The following is a 22966-nucleotide window of genomic DNA, read 5'->3' as shown; positions in this document are numbered from 1 at the left end:
TAAGGTCAATTAAAACAGTAAATAAATGAAACAGCCATTGATCAAAGCCATTTCAGACCAGCTGGGACTGGAATACCTTGACCAGATGTCAAAATAAAAATGGGCAGTTTAGTGGGATGTGTTTTCCAAATTCTGAACCCTGTTACGCTGCTGAAATGCAGCATTTTGGCTTAATATGATCAATAATTTCTTATTCAAAGGTGTATTGAATCACATTCCTAAATAAAGCAGTATTGTCAGTCTTGCTGATGGGGCCAGAGTAACTCCCTCTCTATCTGAATTACCAAAGGGAATGTCTGCTTATTGATGGAAATGAAAACTGAAACATCTGGATCATGTTTAAACCAGGCTTTGTGCTGCTGCAGGGCAAGTGCATGTCCACTCACTATCAGCTGTTAACTCAAGCCGCCATGTTGCACAACCGCAAGTACATTTTATTATTTCTGTTTTCTCAGCTTCCTCTCCTCGTATTAACAATGGCGCAAACCGCGTCAGTCAAATTAAATACTACAACTACTTTAAAAACTCAGGAACAGAAATATGAAGCACAGATGTCTGATCTGTTTCCGTTTTTACCGCATACAAGTGTACAAGTTCTTGACAGTCAGGCTGCAGTTATTGGTTTGAATTAGAGATGTATAAATCTAACAAAATTATACCTCAATACATTTTTGAAGTTTAAGTCATTCCAGACAGACTTTAAATACACCTGGTAAATTTTCTTGCTCTGGGCGTTTCATAGATTCCAGGAAAAGGGTAACCTGGAAGTCCTCCTCTTCACAATCCAAAGCAAACTAAGAGCCAACAACCAGAAGCCATATGTGCCTAAAGAGGGGAAATTGATCTCTGACATCAACAAGGTGAGTATTGCCTTCCTCTGAGGGCATGGGATAAAAAATATTGCCCTGTCTGGAGCTCAGCCCTAACGTTTTATGTTAACTGCTTGCGACTGAAGGTTGCCACTGTATGACTGTATATCTGTTGATCATCAGGCTTGGGAGAGGCTGGAGAAGGCGGAGCATGAGAGGGGCGTGGCGCTGCGGACCGAGCTGATTCGCCAGGAGAAGCTGGAGCTCCTCGCCCAGCGGTTCGACCACAAGACCACCATGAGGGAGGCCTGGCTCAACGAAAACCAGAGGCTCGTCTCGCAGGTACTGCGACAAACCCCCAAGCTCGAAAGGGAGAAGACAGACACATCCAAACCTGGTAAAGCGGCCATGTGAATCAGGCTGGAGCTACAAGAAATTGGAGAACTATGGTATTTTTTAGGGGTGCTTGTATTTTTAATTGGGTAGGATCTTTTGATATGGTAGCAGAAAAGGAAGAGCATTGGGAACATATTAGCTTCTTGCTGGACAGTGTGAGTCACATGTACCTCTACGTATTTGAGCCTTCACAGATTCACAAGGGGCACACATCAGAGATCTCTGAGGTGCTCTGTTTTTCATGGTCTCCATTCATACATATTCCACATTTCATTGTTTAGCAGTGGGCAGTTTCCACGGTACAGATGTTCCAGTAGACATACTGACATTCCAAGGGCCCTAGCTCGTACTGCTATGCAGTAGGAGCCTTGTTTCCATTCCCTCACTGTTCGCTCCATGCCGAGGGGCTCTGACTCCCACCTGCCCATTTTAGGATAACTTCGGCTACGACCTGCCCGCGGTGGAGGCGGCCATGAAGAAGCACGAGGCCATCGAGGCGGACATCTCGTCGTACGAGGAGCGGATCGGCGTGGTGGTGGAGCTGGCGACCGAGATGGAGGAGGAGAACTACTACGACATCCGGCGCATCACGGCCCGCAAGGACAACATCCTGCGGCAGTGGGGCCTCCTGAAGGAGCTGGTGAGCGGGCGCAGGACGCGGCTGGAGAAGAACCTCGTCCTGCAGAAGACCTTCCAGGAGATGGTCTACATGATAGACTGGATGGAAGACATGCAGGTGAGCAAGGGGTAACATCTGGGGTTTGCACATTCCTTTAAAACACCTCAACACCTTTAACTCCTCAACTCTTCCACAGGGCTGCTGAAATTTCTCCTTTTCATCTAGCATGTGTAGCTGGGTTCCCCTCTGTGAACTTGAAAAGGGTTTTGTAGACTTTGCTAGCATTAGAGATTGCAAAGATGAATGATAGAGCAGAAGTAATTGGTGTAGATTTCTTCCAGGAATGATCCAGAAGAAATAATTAAGCATTTGGAGCTGGGATTTACACTGGCTCACAGCTGGACAGCTGAGCTGGTCTTTGCTATGAACGCTGTTGAATGGCAGTGGGTAATCCTTCTCCTTCCTTTCTCCCCCAGGTGCAGCTCCTGTCCAAGGATTTCGGCAAGCACTTGCTGGAGGTGGACGATCTCCTCCAGAAACACGGGCTCCAGGAAGCAGACATCGCTGTCCAAGCTGAGAGAGTGCAGACGCTCAATGCGGCCGCCCTCAAGTTCGCCAATATTGAAGGTAGGAACCATCCCTGCGAGTGTCCCGTCTCAATCAGGTTTTTGTCCAAAAAAGACAGTTAAATAGTTTCTAGAGAAATTCTGTTCAAGCCAGGCTGTGCAAATGGAACAGTCTTCTCTAAAAGCAAATATTCATCTGATTAGTTTACATTGATACAGGTAGACTAAATACAGGTAAAATAAGCACCAAGTTACCAGCAGAGCCGTTTGATGGTGTTTGAATTGGGAATGAAAGACTTATGTCTTCTTGCTATTTACCTCTTTCAGACAACACGAGGAAGCAATTTAAAAAGGCAAACAAGATGCAACGATGTACAATTTGCTCTATGGGATGTTATGTTACAATTGTATAAAGCTTTAGTAAGACCTCATATAGAACACTGTATACAGTTTTTGCCAACATGTTACAAAAAAGATTGCTGCTCTGGAATTAGTTCAGAGAAGAGTAACTTGACACAATCCAGGGCTTGTTAATTAAGGGAATACCCTGCACTGACAGGCTAAAGAACTGAACCTTTTTAGTCTTGAGCAAGGAGGGACTCTAGTTAACCTGACACAGGTATTCAGAATCCTCAAAGGCACTAAGAAACTCCATGGATTTCTTCAACAATTAAACATGAACCACAGGACACAAATTAAAAACTCACATTTAAGAGCATTTAAATCTAAGAACAGGAGGCTCTTCTTGAACAATGTGTTGTGGGAATATGGAACAATTCACTGGCTGAATTGTTCCAATACTCTGGCTTTTTTTAAGAAACGGCTGGCTGAGATGCTTGTTTTAGTTAAGTACTAACAACCAGACAGTCTCCTCTCATTTGTCACCTCTTACACATCATATCCAGGGCTTGTGCCTTTCGGAATGACCCGCTAATGAACATTCCTGCAAGATCCCATAGCGCACAATACCATCATTTGGAAGCAAAGATGCATTTTGTAAAGTTTCAAACCAGGTTAGGGTTCCATTGTTATGGCAAGTATAACTGATATTGCTTTTACAGACAAAAAAGTCTTGTTGCACTTCACAAGACAGAGGAGATTGGTAAAAATAATAACCTAATGCCAAAATGGTTTTAAGAAATGTTTTGTTGCATTTACAGTATACCACACAAAAGGCTTATTGCTCACAGAACACAAAAAGCTGACGAGTGTTTGCATACTACCTACATTTTTTTGTGTTTAAGGCCAAATGACACCTTTATGTTAAAACAATTCTGTACTTGTACTGGTACTGGAACAGTTTATTGCCTTCCTACCTTCTCAAGGACAGATTGGAGGAGCTGAATCTTTGTAGATCAACAAGATCAACAAAGTGACAAGCTTGAGGTTTTCACATTTTTAACCAGTATAAATACAGCTGCCTTTTGACCCTTATTTTGACTGAAATGCCAGCAAATTTGGCATTGACACTAGAAAACTACATAGTGCATGGAATAAAAAGCCAGCCCACCAGAGCTTGCCCAATGCACTAGGACTTCTAAAGTCACTCTGACCCTATAACTAAAAGTGCAAAGGGAAGCTGCAGCTAAGTAACATCTCCCACCTCTGCAGGCTACCAGCCCTGCGATCCTCAGGTGATCTGTAACCGCGTCAACCACGTCAGCACCTGCCTGGAGGAGCTCAAGCAGCTGGCAGCCAAGCGTCGCGCAGAGCTGGAGGAGTCGCGGCAGCTCTGGGCTTTCTTCCAGGAGGTGGAGGAGGAAGAGGCCTGGATCCGGGAGAAGCTGTCCATCCTGGCGTCGCAGACCTATGGCAAGGACCTGAGCAGTGTGCTGGGGCTCCTTAACAAGCACAAGGTCCTGGCTGGGGAGCTGATGGGTCGGCGCACCTTACTGCAGCAGACCATGAAGAAGGGCAAGCAGATCCTGACCCAGAAGTGCTTCGGGACAGGGCGGATCCAGGAGAAGATCATGGAGGTAAAAGCGGAGTGGAAAAAGCTGGAAGACCAGGCCAGGCAGCGGCTCAGCAACCTCCAGGAGGCCCTGAACTACTTCCAGTTCAACGCCGAGACGGATGACCTGCTGGTTTGGCTGCAGGACACCTACCGCCTGGTCTCCAGCGAGGACTTCGGCCACGACGAGTACTCGACCCAGTCCCTGCTGAAGAAGCACAAGGGCGTGCGGGAGGAGATCGAGACGCACCGGCTGCAGGTGGTGGCGCTCCGCAAGCACATGGTGAGCCTGACCCTGCAGTACCGCGAGCTGGACGAGGTGCAGGCCCGCATGGCCGAGGTGGAGCAGCTCTACACGGAGGTGGCCGAGGTCTCGGTGCTGCGACAGCAGTGGCTCCTGGACGCCCTGGCCGTCTACCGCATGTTCAGCGAGGTGAACGCCTGCGAGGTGTGGATCGACGAGAAGGAGCAGTGGCTGAACAAGATGGAGATCCCCGAGAGGCTGGAGGATGTGGAGGTTGTGGCCCACAGGTACCGTACGAGATGGGGGGGATGGGCGAGGCGATCATTTGGTCCCAGTCCAAAAACCCACAAGACTGATAAAGGAAAACAGAAAAGCAATTACTCTGCAACTTGACCCCAGTCTTTTGCTTGGGCAGAAGTGGATGAAGTCCCCTTTTCTTTTCCGTTTCTAGTTCCGAACTGCTGCTAAGTAGGACTGGGCAACATTGCTTTAACTCAGCTCCACACTCATTTCAGGAGGGCTTTCCCCCCCTGTTTTTCGGATTAGGTCACTTCCCAGCCTCTGTCCCAACAGGGTGCATGCTTGAACCACCCAGAAATTGTAATCCTGTCCAGGATTATTGCTTTTGCTGCATTTTTATGACATTCCTGGGAGTGACAGAGAGCTGTTCTGTGCATCTGGCCTAGAGGGTTGTCTGTTGTGATATGAACTATAGTATAGGCCATATGGAATCCCTATTATTGAATTAAAAGGGGTTGTTGTTATTGGTTGTATATCTCCCCCTAGTGGCAAAAAACAGCCTTGCCAGATATCTAGCCTACCTGATGCAACTCCAACTAAAATGACAAGCATACATCTTCACAGATACCGACAGTAGAAACTGGAAGAGAGCCTGCAGTTTGTAAAACCCAAAACTTGCATAAAGTACTATGCAAGACGAACGTGAGGGTCATGCCTATTAACTGACGTACGCTGCACACAGTGTTGCAAGAAATGCAATAGAGCAATATTTTCACAATGCAATGAGCATTCAATATTTATACTGAGACAAAGCTAGAGCGAAAAAGAGCGTCTGCCATTATTTTAAAGCAGAAATAATAACTGTCTGCAGACAGGAAGAAAATTCTTTTATATTTTCCAGTTCAATTTAATGATATTAATTGAACGTCATGGTGATTTTAAAATTGAAGTGATATCATCGCTTTTACAATCAGTTGAAATAAACAGGAATATCAGTGCACATTTTCTCCCTAATTAATACATTTCAAATGTTCACAAGGTCCAGATATTTACATGATCCTTGTTGTGTGGCTGTATCTGATCACTAGTGTAAGAATGAAGGACTTAGTGGAGACTTATGATCTTATATTAATCAAAGTTAATCAGTTTGGGCAGCCAATGAATGAATAATAAAGCATGTACGCATTTACACTTGTCAGTGGCTGGTTCTGTTGTGGTTCACTGGTTAGTTTTGTTGAATACTCCCCTTCTCCTACAGCCGTCCACAGCGGCACCACGCCTCCTGTGCTTGTTGTCTCCCCAGGTTTGAGAGTCTGGATCAGGAGATGAACAGCCTGATGGGCCGCATTCTGGACGTCAACCAGATTGTCCAGCAGCTGCTGGACAGCGGACACCCCAGCTCGGCAGAGGTGCGGGGCTGCCAGGACCACCTCAACAGCAGGTACAGTGCTCTGCTGGAACAGATTACAGAAGGTTCATTTGTTTTTGCATCACCCTTTTATATGTTTAATTTCCTCCCATGTAATTTTACAGCAGTTGCCTGTCATTAGTATTATTTACCCTTCAAACGACTTATTTTCATGCTCTCTAAGAGCCACACTTACATTTAATAGGTACCTTTACTGTATATGGCCAATGAGCAGTGATCAAGAGAGCATGTTACTCCTTAATTAAGAAACTAATTATGCCAAACAGAGCTCTGATGGAATTTAGTGTTTAGAAAATACAGACATTCTGAAACTTGAACATAATATATGATTTTCTACATTGCATAAATGCTGCATAAAGGTACTGTAAATCCTCACCCAAGTTCACCTAATGTGTTCAAAGATTTTGGCAGTACCAATCCCTTACTGCACACGTACATATACAGTATATACTCAAATGTACGCATTACTCATGTAGCTCAAACGTTTACAGTGACAAGGATAAAAACCAGCTGGCGTGTGGCCCTTCAAGAGCAGGATTGGAAACTTGGGACCATTTCCTAAAGTCCTGAAACAATACAGTGGCCATCAGATAAGCATAGTAAATTCAGCAATTTAGATACCATTTAGTACACAAAAACTGAATGCTTCGCTCCTCAAGCACCACAGTTCCCTTAATTGAAAGATAATAGTTAATTTATAATCAGGTATAGGTGATTAAGCATAACCTATAGATCCTATTGGATTAGGACACTCCAGGACCAGGGTTGGAGACCCTTGTGTCAAATTCCATCCTGACCCTGGCCTCTTTGACTCGGTGGCAGTATGGTCTGACACACCAACCTAGATGTGCTGCTCAATTCTTTATGTAACTCATGCATCACAAAGGAAACTGTATTGCTTCACCATGTGAAGCTCCTCGGACGTTTTCTGAGGTGGTCTTCTCTTTATTCATTGACTGAGTCTTCCAGCAACAGTCCCAATTGTAAGAAGTATTTTCAGAAACTAAAAATGCATGCCCATATTTACATGCTACATCCACTACACAGCCATATCCCTTGCCTTCCCATTTCTGCTTTTCTTTTTTTTGACAGCCTTAATGTGCCAAAAAAAACAAGTTTAGATTATCTCTCTCTCTCCTTTCTGGGCCCCTTCCAATCTGACAGTCAAGTTGGCACGGTTTCACATTCTGCATGTGGGCTAATTAAAGACAAATCAAGTCTTCCTTTCTTCGATTTCTACCTCCCCTTGCCTTGAGTAGAGTCACTGGTTTGAAACATGACAAGATCAGTCCAGCGGATCAAGGAATTTCACACTCCTTTTGTGCTGTAAAGTCACTGCTACCATGGACACACTGTAGCCAATAAGGGGCTTAGTCAAGACAAAGTCACGAATATCCTTAAAACATGCCACAGTTGCAAAAAGTGGCACGATTTTGTCTCATCCTTTTCCCTTTGCTACTTAACATTTCAAAGGAGAGTATTCCCACATTGGTATTGCACAGTACATACATAATATTCCTTTGTGCCAAGGCACTGACAAAATTAACATAGGTAAACATGGTTTCTGTGGGCCCTAATCTATTGAATTCTACTGCTGTTGAGGTTTACCAGAAAGTTTATTTTGAACAGTACTCATCTAATACGATCCCCAGAAGCAGTGCACATTACTCCCATATTGCTTACTGTATCACTGCTGTTAACTTGATTTGCAAAAACAATGTGATCACTCTTCTTGAGGTGGGTCTTTGCCTTGCTGCAGGTGGAACTGCATCGTGGAGCTGGTGGAGCACAAGAAGGACAACCTTAACTCTATTCTCCGCATCCAGAACTACCTGCTGGAGTGCAACGAGATCAAATCCCAAATCCAGGAAAAGAGGAAAGCCATTGAGACCACCCAGTACACGGGAAGTGACCTGGGGGGGGTGCTGGCCTTGCAGAGGAAGCTCTCCACAATGGAGGGCGCCCTGGCTGTCCTGGAGCCCAAGCTGATCCGGCTGCAGCAGGAGGCGGAGGAGCTGGCAGTCACCCATCCAGCTCAGGCCATGGAGATCCTGGTCCAGTTTGAGGAAATCAGCGTTGAGTGGGAGGAGCTGAAGAGGACCTTGCAGGGCTGTGAGGACTCGCTGACGGTGGCCAGCAGGCTCCAGCAGTTCATACAGGACTTGGACAACTTCCTGACCTGGCTGGTCCAAACCCAAACAGCCGTGGCTTCCGAAGACCTGCCCAACACCCTGGAGGAGGCCGAGCTTCTCATCAACCAGCACGCCACCCTCAAGGAGGAGATCGGACGCTACGAGGAGGATTACGACCGCATCCAGTCCGTCAACAAGTTCCTGGCCCTGGAGGAGGCCCAGGTGCCTTACATCTCCCTGCAGCAGTGGCTGCAGAAGCTGGACGTGGGCTGGAACAAGCTCCTGGAGATGTGGGAAAGCCGGAGGGAGGTCCTTGTCCAGTCTCACATCTTCCACCTCTTCCTGCGTGACGTCAAGCAAGCCGAGTCAGTCCTGAACAACCAGGTGAGAAACAGGGCCCTCTTCTAGGAGCTGGGTCTGCCAGTTGGCTATGTTTAGCTTCGCCAGGACCAAACCAGATCACAGATACCATCTATTATGTTCCCATGAGAAGGTACACATTCAGATAATCCCAAAATGTGCTTTATTGTGCAAGCCATATAATGATGGCTGATACGGTATGTTTCTTTTTGGTTTTTCCAGTTGTGCATTCTTACAAAGTTCCTTAAAACTGAATAATGTTTAGTTTTTATTTGCTAAATGACATATGACAAGGAGCTCAGTCAAAAAACATTAATTTGACTTGTTTTTGCTTGAATATAATTTGAGTTTGCATTTCATTACTGGACACTGGATATGAGCACTTCCCACTGTTCAGGGTCCTACTTAATAGTTTTTCCTAACATTCTTTTGAAAGCATTGCAATTATGCAGTAAAAATACATTTTTTCAGGAGAATGGCTGCAGGGTGATACTTCTGGATGTCACTGATGTGTAGTGAGCTAAACAGGCAGATGCACTGTTACTCAGCAGCTTGAACGCCACAGTTGAAACAGCCAATTCCTTAGAAGCTGTGGAGCCACTGTGGACAGTGAAATCTTGACTACTTGAGACTTACAGTATTTGTGGGGAAAAAAACCAAATGCAATACCAAAATGCCATTTTGCTTGCCAAAATCAAGCCAGCGGATGTTCTGAAAACCTTCTTGCGGGCCTTCCTTGTGTCTTAAAACTGCCAGTGCAACTTTAAACCTTGACCAAATTATGCTTGATGGTACTCAACAAACAAATTCCCCATTTAGAATTCCAGCCAATCCACTCTTATACTTTACTTAATGAAATCTTTAAACTGATGTTATTTTTCTCTCATATGTACTGTATATACCATGAAAAAAAATACATGAACAGTATACACATGCTGTTTATATGCATGCAATCCTGCCTGCATATGCTTGCACATAAAAAACCCAAATAAATATTATTGCATGTAAAAAGTCTAAGCGTACCTATCCATATATGTATATACTGTAGATATAGATATACGCCTGTGTGTATTAAATGATGAAAAGAGAACACCATTATCACAGTATATTGTTTTCTGTATAACATATTTGGGTTGAAAAATACAGCACTGTTGCTATGCTGAAGGGCGGGCTGTTTGCATTGGAAACCAGAATCGCAGCATCTGCTTCAAAAACCCCATCGTGTCAGCCCCTATTACCATGTGAAGGATACAGCAGGGAGCCTGCAGCCATCTCTTCATACCCATAGAGCTCCGAGGTTTCACCTCCCCCCCCCGGAAAGGTCTAAGCACTGTGAGCTCAACTGACACATGTGGGAGATTTGCATAATTTCCATTTTCTGTGGCTGCCACACATTCCTAGCCCCACATGTGTGTGTGCGTGGACTGGGGAAGAGGAGAGGGTGGGGACAGTGTGTCAGAACGGAGATGAGGCAGACACAATCACTGATGCCTGAAATAGCTGGGTGAACAGTCAGCCATGGCGGAGTGTATTGCTATGCCTGCACGCTTGTGCCCGAGAGCGAGCGTGTTTTCTAATCCCCAACGTAGTGGTCACAGTTAGAGGACAGACCTTCAGATGTACCTACATGTGTGCACAGCTTGCATGCTGACTGGCTTTGTATTGTTTCCAGTACTGCTAAGAAAATATTTTTTTTAAGCTTAGGACTAACATGCGACATTTCTCCCCATGATATAATGCTAAAAAACAAAGCATTAGCTGCAAGCAAATCCTAAGTGTCCGTGTATCATTCGTTGGGAGTTTTCACTTTCATCATCACCGTCTTTAAAGCCCTGTCCTTCACAAGCCATGGTGCTGCTCTGTAGGGGCTTTTCTTTTTTTCTTGATTGTTCAGCAAGCCAAAATCCCAGGTAATTAGCCCATTCTCTGTGTTGCTTCTGCAGGAAAATAGGTTTTTACCTTTAGTGTCTTCAGTTGTGTTGGCAGCACAGTAAACATCACGAGATGTCACTTGTTTCTTTTTAATGATTCCTACGAAGGCTTGAGCACACTGGCACACTGGCATCTGAATGCCTGTAATATTCAAGTCAGTGTTGCTGTTGTGTATGGCACTCCTTTGTGAAACACATACAGTAGCTGCCTGGGTATTATTTCTACTGGCCGTTTTTACCCATGTGGTTCTACATGTGTGTAGCTTTCATTGCTTTTAAGTTACACACCTCTCCTGCCTCTTCAGACATACTGTAACTGTAACTGGAAGCTTGTGGGCTCATATTCCAGGTGAGACACACCTGTTATACCCTTGTGGTACTTCACCTGGATTCCAGCAAAAAACCCAGGTCTAAATTAGCACAAATTGAAGGTGCTTTGGAGAAAAGCATCAGACAGATAAGTCAGTAATAAGATCGAGATGACAGATGAATGGGGTTGAAGCGTCAGTGAGGCTCTGATGGCTAGGTTAACTGGTGATGAGTAGTTTTTCCCAATTAGCAGAGATTCACTATTTGCGGAGCTGCTGCGATCGCCAGTTTTACATCCTGCTGCTCTTTTCACAGTTTCAGGAAAAAGATACCACAGCAACTCCGCAGAACAGCACATCTCCAATTACGTTGGATTCACCACCACTTAAACTTAAGGCTTCATTTTTTTCCAGCAGCTATATCACCCTACAACTCAAACAGCATTTCTTGAAAAGAGGGTGTTACCCAGGTGTTCTGGACAAATTTCCTCCTAATAATCCCTGTCTATGAACTGATTCATCACTCTGTTCTCCTCCCCACTGAGAGCTGGTGTGTGGGGAGCATACTGGTGCACTCTGGCTGCCATCACCTCAGCCAGGTGGGTTGTGTGCATTGGTGGTGGTGGAGGGGATCCCCATTACCTGTTAAGTGCTCTGAGTGGAGAGTCCAGAAAGGCACAACATAAGTGTAAGGATTTACAGGAATTAAACAAGCCATCAGAGCCTCACAGACAGGCAGGAGGGTCCTGCAGGGGGCAGGAGCATCACTGCGAGTGTTTTTGTTTTTACAAGGCTGATCACCAGAGTGCTTCTCCCCCCCTTGGCAGGAGTCGGCACTGGCCCACGTGGAGCTCCCCGCCACGGTGGAGACGGTGGAGGGAGCCATCAAGAAGCACAAGGATTTCATCACCACCATGGAGCTGAACCTGCAAAGGATTAAAGCCGTGATCGAGGCTGGGGAGAGCCTGATCAGCCAGGGCAACATCTATTCCGAGCGCATCAGCGAGAGGATCGAGACCATCGCCAACAGGTGAGCGCGCATGCTGGATGCTTAGAGTGATGAGGGAATGCCTAAAATAATTTCCTGCCAATTTGCATCAAATTAAAATGAGACTGTGAAGTCAGGTTTTAATTGTGACTTGAACTACTTCAGTATTGTACAACTCCAGTCCTGAAGAGTCTGTAGGTTTTCACTTTACCAAAACTACACCCATCTTAAGGAAAGATCTGGTTCACCTGTGCCCTGTGCTATGGTCAGGTGGATCCACTCTGGGTTTTAATTTAAACATCTGTTAGCAGGATGTTCAGTAGGTGTACCCTTGAATGCACATCCAATAAAAAGGATTATCAACACTGTCAACACTGCATTTGTGATAAGCATCCATTCAAATTAGGTTACAGAAAAAATGAGGAAACCAAATGCAGATCCAAAAGACCACGTGGTGCCTCTGAGATCGACACAGGACTGCAAGCTTAAGCCTTGCGCGTGAAATTGAAACTGATTGGAAGGTCGCTGAAGCTTAAAGCCCTCCTCTGGGTGATTTCCCCCTGTATGTGATTGACTACATATTCTTCCCTTCCCTTTCTAAATCGGGGGCAATCTTTGCATCTGCAATTAAAGGGAGTCGGAAAACGGCTCATCAGTGAGAGTCATACCTCTCCCTGGGGTGGAAACAAAAGACACAGATGCTCAAGAGCCTCCCAATAATGAGGCTAGCGAGAGGCCATGGTGAGCTGAGGGTTGGCAGACATGGATGACTTGAGCTGGCCGTGGTAGCTCAGTGGGTTAGTGCTGCCTCCCAGGGCCAACTGGTCGCTAGGCCCCCAGTCATCTGCATTTTAGGTTCTAGATCTCTGCCTCTAGAACCTCAGCATAGTGCTCACATGGGAAGATCCCTTGTCGCTGCTGGTTAGTTCGTGACCGAATGGCAGCTGTTGCCCTTCCTGTCGATCTTGCATCCGTGCATGAGTGCACCAGAGAAGCAGCAACCTGTGCATTAGAATTAAATCAAACCTAGTAATATTGAGGCTTTGCAATTTACCAATTACAACATATCTGGAATACCTTGCTGAATCCTGGTTGGTGCAGTACAAAATGGACCTTACTGCTCTTCTTTTATGCTACTGTTATCCGCACCATCTTGACCTGATGCGATCTTAAGCCGCTTTGGATAAAAAGTGCCTGCCTAATGAATGAAAACATAAAGAGGAGTTTCATTTCTGTCCCTGATTGTGCTTTGTAAATCCCTGGGGGAAACTAGCTGGCTGATCTGACCAGGTTGATTTTTTTCTTCTCCACACAGGAGCACACAGAACAGGGAACAAGCCCAGGAGTGGCTGCACAAGCTCAACGACCAGTGGGAGCTGCAGAGGTTCCTGCAGGACTGCCATGAGGTAAACTTAGAGTGGCCGACGGCCTCAGGCCGAGCACTTTGGTTCACACCAGTGCTCACCAGCAGCAGTCGGAGGGCACTGGCCACCTCTGCTTGAAATGAGAACAAGTAGACAATGCTGGAGGAGACTGCATCAATGTGGAGGGAGACTGTGGCCCAATTCTCCCTCTTGTTGGTTCAGAAAGCTTTCTGAGCTCTCTGCTCTTTGCAGGAAGCTAATATTGAGCACATGGAAGGCACTTCAAACCCCATCAGGAGCACAGCTAGGGAGTGTGCACGCAGCTTTTCTTTTTGTGGCGAATGCTGAAACAGAATGGGTGGGGGTGGGGGAATGATTCTGTTCTTTGAAAGCCAGTTCTGTTACTGGTTGGATCTGCGCCATGCACAATTAACCCTGCACCATGCACCCCAGAACTGCTCCGTATGGGATGCTAAATCTGGGTTGCAATGGGACACATTTTCATATTACAGCACTGTTTCAGTATGGGTCTTTCCAGAGGTGCAGGATAAGACAATGTGAGAGGCATTACAATTTCAACAAATGAGTATTGGAAGCAGTAACATTTGTTGTGTTTTTAAGTGCACCTTGATGGATTATTTACAATCAAATATTCTCAAATGCAATGAAAGTAATGAAATGAAATCTGGGGGGCTTTATCGGTTGCTTTTTCAGGTGCAAAAACACTCCGAACACCCCCCCCCCCCCCCCCCCAACAGCCGTTCTCCCCCTTTACAGCAAACAAAGCCAAATTACACAGAGAATTTGAAATGAGAAATTCTCAGCCCTTCAGCAATTACCCAATCATTTATTAACACCCACTGTGGCTATTTATAAAGATTGGTGGCCATAATATATACTGGCCTCTAGTGGCAAGTCAGCTACAGCTGAAAACCTTTCTAAAGCTGGCATGCAACTGTCTTATTTCACTTCTGACCTGATCAAAATCTCTGAGGTTCATGTTTACTTTTTCTTGAAATGGAGATGTGATATTTCGTAACAGAGAGCTCTGTTGTGGCCCACATAGACCTGCAGTGGCAGGAAAGAAAGCATTTTTTTAGCTATTTTGCAGACATGTGCAGCTTTACTTAACCTCTATAGATGGTGGTTAACTACTCTTGTACTGCCTGCTTAGTAGCTGGGCTTCTCAGTCCATTGAGGATTCTGCTGAGCTCTCCACCACAACACAGGATAAAGGCATTTTAATCTTCTCAGTCTTGAGCACAGGAGGTTATACAGAGACTTGATACAGAGTTTTCTGAACTATGATTGTATTGATAAGGTCAACCCATTGAATGATTTTATGCGCAGCAGCCAAATAATAACATGAAGACAGTGGGAGGTTGATGATAAAATATGGAATGGGAAAATTACAGGAATGGGAAGGAGAGGCACTTACACCCGAGGGTGGTAGGTGTCTGGAACAAACAACCTAGACAAGCTGTTAAAACCGAAACCTTGATTCCTTCAAGAAACATCTGTCAGTACTTAGGTACTGACAATTAAACAAACAAGATGGATCTAACCATCTCTTATCCTCTGCAGCCTTCTTAGGATATTCCTTTTAAATATCCTTTTCCATTCATTGACAGTAAATGATTCTCTGTGGTGGTGTCTTAGCGTAGTAAAAATTTCCATTTTGCGACGTTACGTTTTAATGCACTTGACTTGACATTTTAATACGCTTTGATTGTCAACACCAGCTGACAATCAATCACACCTGGTTTGAATGGTTTTTCTGACACACAGCCATGCCTTTATTAAACTTGACCTTGGGAGAGTGCTATTGCACGTGTATAAAAAACATAAATGAAGAAAGCAGACAGCAGCAGTTACTCATTAAAGATTTTGAAACTCCTTGTCCAAACCAGACACAAATGTCTTTCAAAATGTAAATATCTCAAGGCATGCTTGACTGCTTTTCAATTTCATGTTTTAATGGATCTGCAGCCACAGTTGATTTCATAACATGTAGTGAGACAGAGACCTTTTGGCAAAACAATTCAGTAAGGAAATTTTTAAACACGTTATTGAAGCCACACTCGGTTCCATGGCATTCCCAGTTAAATCATTTGCCCGAGTTCAAACTCTCCTGAAATCTGTGCCGAATGGGAGAGAGAGAGAGGAGACACAATGGGGAGAAGCTTAGTAGCGCTGTTAAAGATAGAGCTAAAAAAATAGGTCAAGGTCCCTTTAAATGAAAAATGCTCTAATTCAGTCAGCAAACTGTGAACCATGTGCTCCTTCTCCTCTCATCTTATCTCATTCAGCTGTTTCCCAGTGCTTTTTTTTTTGCTTCGCTCACAGTGCAGTAATTTCAAGTGCAGCGAATTGTCCCTGGTGACGCCCATGAACGACGTAAATTCGCTCGCTCTCAGTCTCTATCGCTCTCTCTCTCTCTCGCTCGCTCGCTCGCTTGCTCGCCCGCTCACTCTGCTCAGGCACTGCAGTGGGAAACTAGGGCTCATTGGATGCTGAAGAGCCTGGCAGCAGCAGCACTAGAAAGCAGGACTGCAGCAAGCGACGACACAGCATGAGAGAAGGGGGAGAGGGAGAGGGAGAGGGAAGGGGAGAAACCGATACAGATTTATCGCAATTCCGAGCATCCAAGCGTCTCTTAACCTGATCTGGAAGAAAACTGGATTCTGAGGAAGAAAGGGGAGGCTGTGCTTAGCCCTCCTGGTCCTCGACCTCCTGTTTCATCTACCCCAACCTGCAACACCCTCCTTCTCTGCCCTTTCTAACCCAGCACCGCCACAACAACTCCCAGCATCAGCACTGCTTTGAAGCACCCTGGACACCTCAGGTTTTTCCCAAATCAAAGCCGGTCCCCAGTCTTGGGGTGACAGCACAGGACAAAATCATCTCGCATCCCATACTGTGTGCTGAGCCATTTTGCTTGCCCTTTTCTTCCCCTTCCTTTCTGACACATCTCGTTGTGGATTAATTTGGGCTTCACAAACACAAAGGATCTGGGAGTCTACGCGACGCACAGGAAACCTTTTCAGCAGCTCGATTTGATCTTCTGCTTCTGTTTTCTTGGATTTTACATTTCTCCGAGCTGGGATTCCCTCAGATGGCCTTGTTGGCACCAGCACACCGGCACTGCAGGTGCAGTGATGAAGGCAGGCGAGGATGAGGGGGTTCGGGTTATTACAGGCTTTGTTGTGTGTTGTTTTTTTGTTGAGTTTGTGCCCGGAGCTACAGAAGACAGTGATGATCTATCTTTCTCTGATAATGGAAGGAGGGGAGGAGAAAAGTTAAGTGGGCTTTTGGAGGACTGGGGGAGATTGAAGAGAGAATAAGGAGGCACAGAAGAGAGTGTGCCCCCCAAGACAAACATAACTACAGGAAAAGAGATTTGGGGGACAGTTTTGTTTTATTGTTTTGCATTTTTGTAGCACCTGGTTTGCAAAAGCCATAGCTCTTTCACTCACAAGAGGAGATGCAGAAGGCCACCCCCTCAATTCCTCTCGCTCCATTTCTGGGGCGCCCCATCTGAGAATGTCCCGGGACTGCAAGCTCCTGACCCCTGTCTTTGTGTCCCCTAGCTGGACGATTGGGTGGCTGAGAAGATGCTGATGGCCCGCGACACATCTCGGGATGAGGCGCAGAAGTTGCACAAGAAATGGCTGAAGCACCAGGCGTTCATGGCAGAACTGGCCCAAAATAAAGAGTGGCTGGAGAAGATTGAGAAGGTGAGGCCGGGACCCAGGGAGGGGAGGCCTGACCGCTCTGGGAAGGGGAGGGGGTGGGTGGGAAATTGGCCATGGATGCCTGGGGTATAAATTAACATTGAGAGCATGCCCTGCTTTTATTACTACAAATGCTCACGACTGCTCAGCACCCGTAGCCTTTTTGTTGAGATATCTATATTCATTTGTTTGTTTTAACTGGAGTTTGATTACAAATAGGAACCGATCCTTTTTTTTTACATGCTCTGTGGTCTAGAAATGCGATTTCTTTCTAGTGCTAACCTTGACGGTGGTGATGGATGGGTGTGAAATGGATAAATAAACATAGATGTATATAGAGGTCCTGGGCAGGCTGACTCAGTCAGTATGCTGTTCTTTCATTCTGCTCACTGACTAGTTGTGTGAGAATGTATTGACAAGACCTGCAGCGGGAAGAATCTGTTTTCTGTTTTGCTGTAAGGTGTTGTCCCCCTTGAAATGAGAGAAATAGGAATTGTAAAGATAAAGAAAACGATAAAGCCAAAGGTAAAGATTTTACAATTGGCTTTCTGGAGGTCCAGTCCTATTAAAACTAACATACGTCTGATGACTAATGACATCAGTACAGAGCAGGATTCTGTACCACAAAAAAAAACAGTTAGATAAGAAGCTGACCTCCTTGGCCCTTTAAGGTGCCCAATAAACTGGATTTTGCCACGTTACGTAAAAAAACAAACAACTTTTTATTTCAACAAAACTCCTCTCCAATACAATTAACATGGTGTTTACAGTATAACTTATCAGCAGTAAACATCATGCTGTAACAATTCCTGATCAGCAATGCTTTTTTGATATTCAGTGGTGAGTCTGAATTTGCTACAGTTAAAAGCAATCATAGCCTCTTAAAAATTCAAAAACACCATGACACAGACTGCCTCGGTTCTGAATTCACATTATTATTTCCACTGTATCCTGCTTTATTCCTTGGTCTGATTCTCTTAAATTAAAGGATGCAGCAATCAATATTTGCATAGCAATTGGTGTAATGTTAGTATAAATAATCACAGTATCCTATAAACATGGCAAAATCATGTGCATATTACCGCAAAATACTAAGCAAACTCATTGTTACAACTTGCTTGCTTTTTGTAAAAAAGCAAGAGTTAAATCAAAACAAGAAAAAGAAATAATAAGTGACTGGGTTTCAGAGTCACCCGGGCTTGAGCTAATTCAGTCAGGAGCGTTTTACTCATCTTGCAGGGGTGATTTCTACAGCTCTGCCAGGCTAATCCAGACCGTGATTCTTTTTTCCGCCAGCCTCTGGTATGAACACAACCAAAAGCAAAACATCCCTTTACAATAAGTACAATATCTCCGTTTTGTCTATAATGTAGCACCATTTCACAGGAAACAAGAAAATAATCAAAATAAGGCAAATGAAATCACAGGACTTCATCCAGCAGAAGGCTAATATTCTTGCCCTAAGGAGGGGACCTGGACACTGGTTTTCCTTCTGTACCCCTTTTTCTTTTCTGTCGTCTAAGCCCACCTACATACTATGGATGACAGGGCCATCTCTTTCTACACCCCTAAGCTCTGGAATTCTATTCCTGTCAGAGAGTCACCTTCTCTGAGCTCTATCAACCAAGACTCAAAACCTTCTTCTTTAGAAGGGCCTTTATTTGACTGCTTCTGGGTCTGGCCCTTTGCTTTTCTACTGTACTCCATATCCTTACAGTAATAGTGTAATCCTGCTGTCTCCTCTCTTTGTGTGCTTTTTCTAGCCACAAAGCACTTTGAGAAGCGACTTTTAAAGGCGCTGTAGGCAAATAAAAGTTTATTATTATTTATGATTTTGGAGGCTCGCTAATCTTAATGTAGTGGTGCCCTTGGTCTATTTATTTTAAACCACAGAAGTGTGCAAGTATTTAAAACGCAGCCCTTATCATAAGATGGTGTTTGACATGCACTGGGTGGCCAGCCTCAAGTCCTTCAGGGTGTGCTGGCCAATCACTTTGTTAAGGGTTTCGATTGAATTCTGTTTGTGTGGAGCTGGGTCGTTTCTACTCGGATGGTGATCTTCCAGGTTTAAACACTCATCTTTTTTTATTGTTCCGCCTACATGAAAAAAAAGGTTTTTACAGTCTGCCCCCAGTCTAATTAAATTTATTAGGGTGCCAAAAATAAGCACCACAGTTCTTACTGGACTGTCTCATACGGGTAGGCTCAAAGGATGATCTTTAGTGATACAAAATATGTTTTCCAAGAAGGGTCTCCGTCAGGATACTTTGTAAAAGTATCATCTTAACCTTTTGTGCCTAAGAATGTTCAGTTTAATGTATTTTTAGCAAATCATAGTTTTAACATTACAAACTGCCTGATTCACAGTTTTCAGAATCTGTTTTTCAGGAACGTTTCGATTATTGCCAACAGGTGATGAGTCTTACATTGATTATCTTCAAAACTCCTCATAAAACCTCAAGTAAACAGGTTTTATTCTTATGCACCTCACTAAAAGCCAAAGCACTGTAGGCTTGTTTCTTTCTAAAATAGTCTGGAAGAACTTATGGAAGGTTTCATTTGGAATGACGTACTGTAGCTTGACTCATTTGGCCCATAGGGGAGCATCTCACCGGCTGGGCTGGGGAGGTATTTTATATTCCACACTCAAAGCCTCGAAGCTTCTCCATTTTTTTTCATTTTGCTGTAAACTGCAATTGTGTGATGGTGTGGTGACAATGTGAGTGGGATACGGCATGGTAAAAATCAGTATTAAAGATTTAATACTTTTAAAGAGTATTAAAGCACGCATGTTTCAATCTGGATACTCTGACAAATTGTGAAGTATAAAGCACAAGCAGTGGTCAACCAGAGAATTGTTTTTCACAATGTTTTATCACTTACTGACCCACTCTACTGCACAATGGCTGTTAACCATGCACTTGCGCAGTATTGTTAACACTGTGTGGGAGTAGGGTCTTCTTGTTTAACGCCAGTGCAGTATTATTAATAATTTGGTGTGGGAGTAGGGTCTTCTTGTTTTAATGTCAGTGGACATCTCTTCAGAAGTCAGTCTGTTGATAATGATTGTTCATGTTATCAGCAAATGACGCAAATCAGCAGAAGTGCCACATTGGGTCTTACTGTATATGTTTCAGTTCTGTATGAAAATATTGATTATCCCACCGTTCTGTTTTGATAACATCTTCAGTCACAGTATTTGATTGAGGTTGATTGCTTTTAATGTCTGGCTGTGATTTGCTTGGACAAAAGTTACATTCTCCTTTAGATCTGGGGATCTCACTTGAAGGACCTTTTTGATACAACCCGTACAACCCCAGGGTTTGCTTGTAACGTTTAGTCAGTGGTGGTGACTCAAACAGAGCTGAACAGTTTTGCAAAGGACTTTGGGAATTGTTTTTCAGGAAATATTTAGATTATTGCCAACAGGTGATGATAAATCTAATATTGATTATCTTCAAAAGTCCTCATAAAACCTCAAGTAAACAGGTTTTATTCTTATGCAACTCACTAAAAGCCAAAGCACTGTAGGCTTGTTTCTTTTTTAAATAGTCTGGAAGAACTTACTTCTTACTTACTGGAACAAGGCAGCTTAGCCCATCTTGCCCATAGGGGAGTATCTCACCCACTGGGCAAACAGCTGCTTTGGAAGAGATGTTTCTGACCCAAAAGCAATAGAGCACAACAAAAACACAACACAAAAGCAATAGAAACACAAACCTTAATGTAGACTTGAAATGTTTAGAAATGTTTTACTTCCTTTAGCCTCCATACTGCTGAAAAGAAAGGCAAGGTTTGATGTCAGTGGAATCGATTTTTATTCCCACAGGCCTGCGGTGACTTTTTGACACCTCCCTCTGCTCTGAGATGATTAAATGGTTTAATGCCCGATAAAAGCAACACATTTAACACTCTTCTCTCCAAGTCTTCAAATGCTTATATAGGCACAGAACCCTGTCGCAATAAAATAAAACCAGAGAAGAATTGGCCATTTCATTTATTTTGTGACATCTGTGATATTGCTACTGGCTTTCAGTGTCTGAGTCAGGTCTTGCATAATGCAACAGACTACACTACCCGGTGCTATTGTGTCCGGACTAATACTTTTTTTTTTAAAACTAAGAATGGGCCACTTAAAGAGATCAGAAAAATAACAGGGAGATTAAGTTGCAAGGAAAACCAAGGGTAACAGGACTTCTCCAGGGAAGACACCCCTGTTCCATCTTCTGTCTTCTAAAAGGCAGACCCCTGCTTGCTCAGGGAGCAGTTCCGGTGGAGTACTAGGGTGTTTGCACCCTGTATTAATATTTCGGACTGCCACAAATTGTCCAGGCTGACCTTGTTCGAAGTCCCGCAAACAGCTGACAGTTCAAATTCTCCTGAAGTGTAGCATAGCCTGAAGCCCTGCGGAACAGTGCCTGTGCATGCATGTCCTTGGAATTCTGGATTTCTTTTCCTAAGCGGAATGACCTACAGTATGCCAGCTGAAGCTTAATCCACCCATCTCAGAACGCAAAGTGGGACAGAGACCACATGACTGCTCACCACCCTGGGGTGGGATGTCTGTCCTCCAAAAGGCCTCAGAAAAAGGGGCCAGCTCACAACAGCCAGTCGAACCTAGCCAGCGTGTCCTTGGAAGATGGCAGAAAACTGGAATGGCTGACAAAAAAAACAACCCCAAGCAGTTCTCAAGAGAACTCCACACAGACAGATGCCAAAGGTCAGAATTCCAGGATCACAGAAGTATGGGACAATTTCTTAAGGGTCTTTGCTTATTAAGAACTGTCATATTCACACATGTATTAGCACAGATGTAAGGTTTTTTTCCCCAAAAATATATATTACATATAGAATACCTTTTACACAGTAGCATGATCAGTAATGACTTCCAAGAGGCATACTTCCCTCCTGATGAAGGCCTGAAGGTACTTCAGTGATCTGAATACTTGTGCTTTAAAGAGATTCTGTGGTTGACATGGCCATCTGCGTAAGACTTGCTCATCACATCACCTTATGTGATCCTGTACCGTGCTGTCGGACCAACTGTATCAAGAAGCTTTCAGTGAGTCCTCGACATCTTAAGCTCGAAGGGCTCAGAAAGAAAGTCATTATTATAAACTGGTTTATTTCCTCCTTTAGGTTAAAGCGGGTTTTACCAGTGAACGCCTTGTTAAAAAACTGCGTAAACCCTTTCAGACTACAATGACAAAATAATTTGCCGTCTATGTTTATTCACACACAAGGACGAGGCTTTTGCTCCAGTGATTGCTCTGCACTCCCTTGAAGTTCTATTCTGTTACAGAATTGTAAAAAAATAATACTGCCAGAGGGCAACAGTGAGATTTCTTATTCACACTCTGTGCTGTTTTTTTTCAAGCTATTGCAAAGGTTACCAGTTTCTTAAGAGACGAGCGTGGCCGGCGTTTGAACACCCAGCTGGCTCTGTCCTTGACGCCTGGGGGTGCTGTATTTCACCCGGGGGCGGCTCCACTGAGATTTATATTTGTGAAAGCGTTAAGCACAGATTTTAGGTCGGGCGATCGGTGAGGTGTTCAGTAGCCCCGCGACGTTTGTTATGTTTCACCCTGCTGCATATGGTCACCGTGCCTGGAAAAGCAACCGTGGGTCCTGCGCTCTTTTTGGTGCAATCTTTTTGTCACCCGCGAGAACAAGAATAACAAAAAAAAAAGGACCCCCAGCTTTTTGCAGCATGATCACCTAATTCTGCTGGCTCTGCAGTCTCACGGAGCAGCAGCAGCAGCAGCAGCAGCAGCAGCACAGCTGAGACAGGAAACCTGGAGCTGGGGTGGAAGGAATGCAGCTCGCTCATTATATAAGCAGTGGATCGAGTTCCACCATCACCTCTCTGCGCATTCAGTGAAATTTGTTTCTGAT

At 44.5% G+C, this 22966-nt stretch overlaps 1 protein-coding gene across 1 annotated transcript in view; it reads left to right on the top strand.

The window, feature by feature from the left end:
* The window catches only part of sptbn4b (spectrin, beta, non-erythrocytic 4b), a 54152-nt gene that overhangs the window by 8010 nt on the left and 23176 nt on the right, over nucleotides 1-22966 (top strand). Inside the window, exons 9-18 of the mRNA XM_088911661.1 lie at nucleotides 743-860; nucleotides 993-1151; nucleotides 1639-1941; nucleotides 2301-2451; nucleotides 4002-4872; nucleotides 6129-6266; nucleotides 8014-8770; nucleotides 11813-12015; nucleotides 13289-13379; nucleotides 16928-17074. Of these exons, the coding sequence (XP_088767787.1) occupies nucleotides 743-860; nucleotides 993-1151; nucleotides 1639-1941; nucleotides 2301-2451; nucleotides 4002-4872; nucleotides 6129-6266; nucleotides 8014-8770; nucleotides 11813-12015; nucleotides 13289-13379; nucleotides 16928-17074 (2938 nt within the window). The remainder of the gene's footprint in view (nucleotides 1-742; nucleotides 861-992; nucleotides 1152-1638; nucleotides 1942-2300; nucleotides 2452-4001; nucleotides 4873-6128; nucleotides 6267-8013; nucleotides 8771-11812; nucleotides 12016-13288; nucleotides 13380-16927; nucleotides 17075-22966) is intronic.

This window comes from Atractosteus spatula, chromosome 3 (genome assembly GCF_055471065.1).
Source record: "Atractosteus spatula isolate fAtrSpa1 chromosome 3, fAtrSpa1.hap1, whole genome shotgun sequence".
Lineage (NCBI taxonomy): Eukaryota > Metazoa > Chordata > Actinopteri > Semionotiformes > Lepisosteidae > Atractosteus > Atractosteus spatula.
This window is presented reverse-complemented; position numbering and strand designations above follow the sequence as displayed.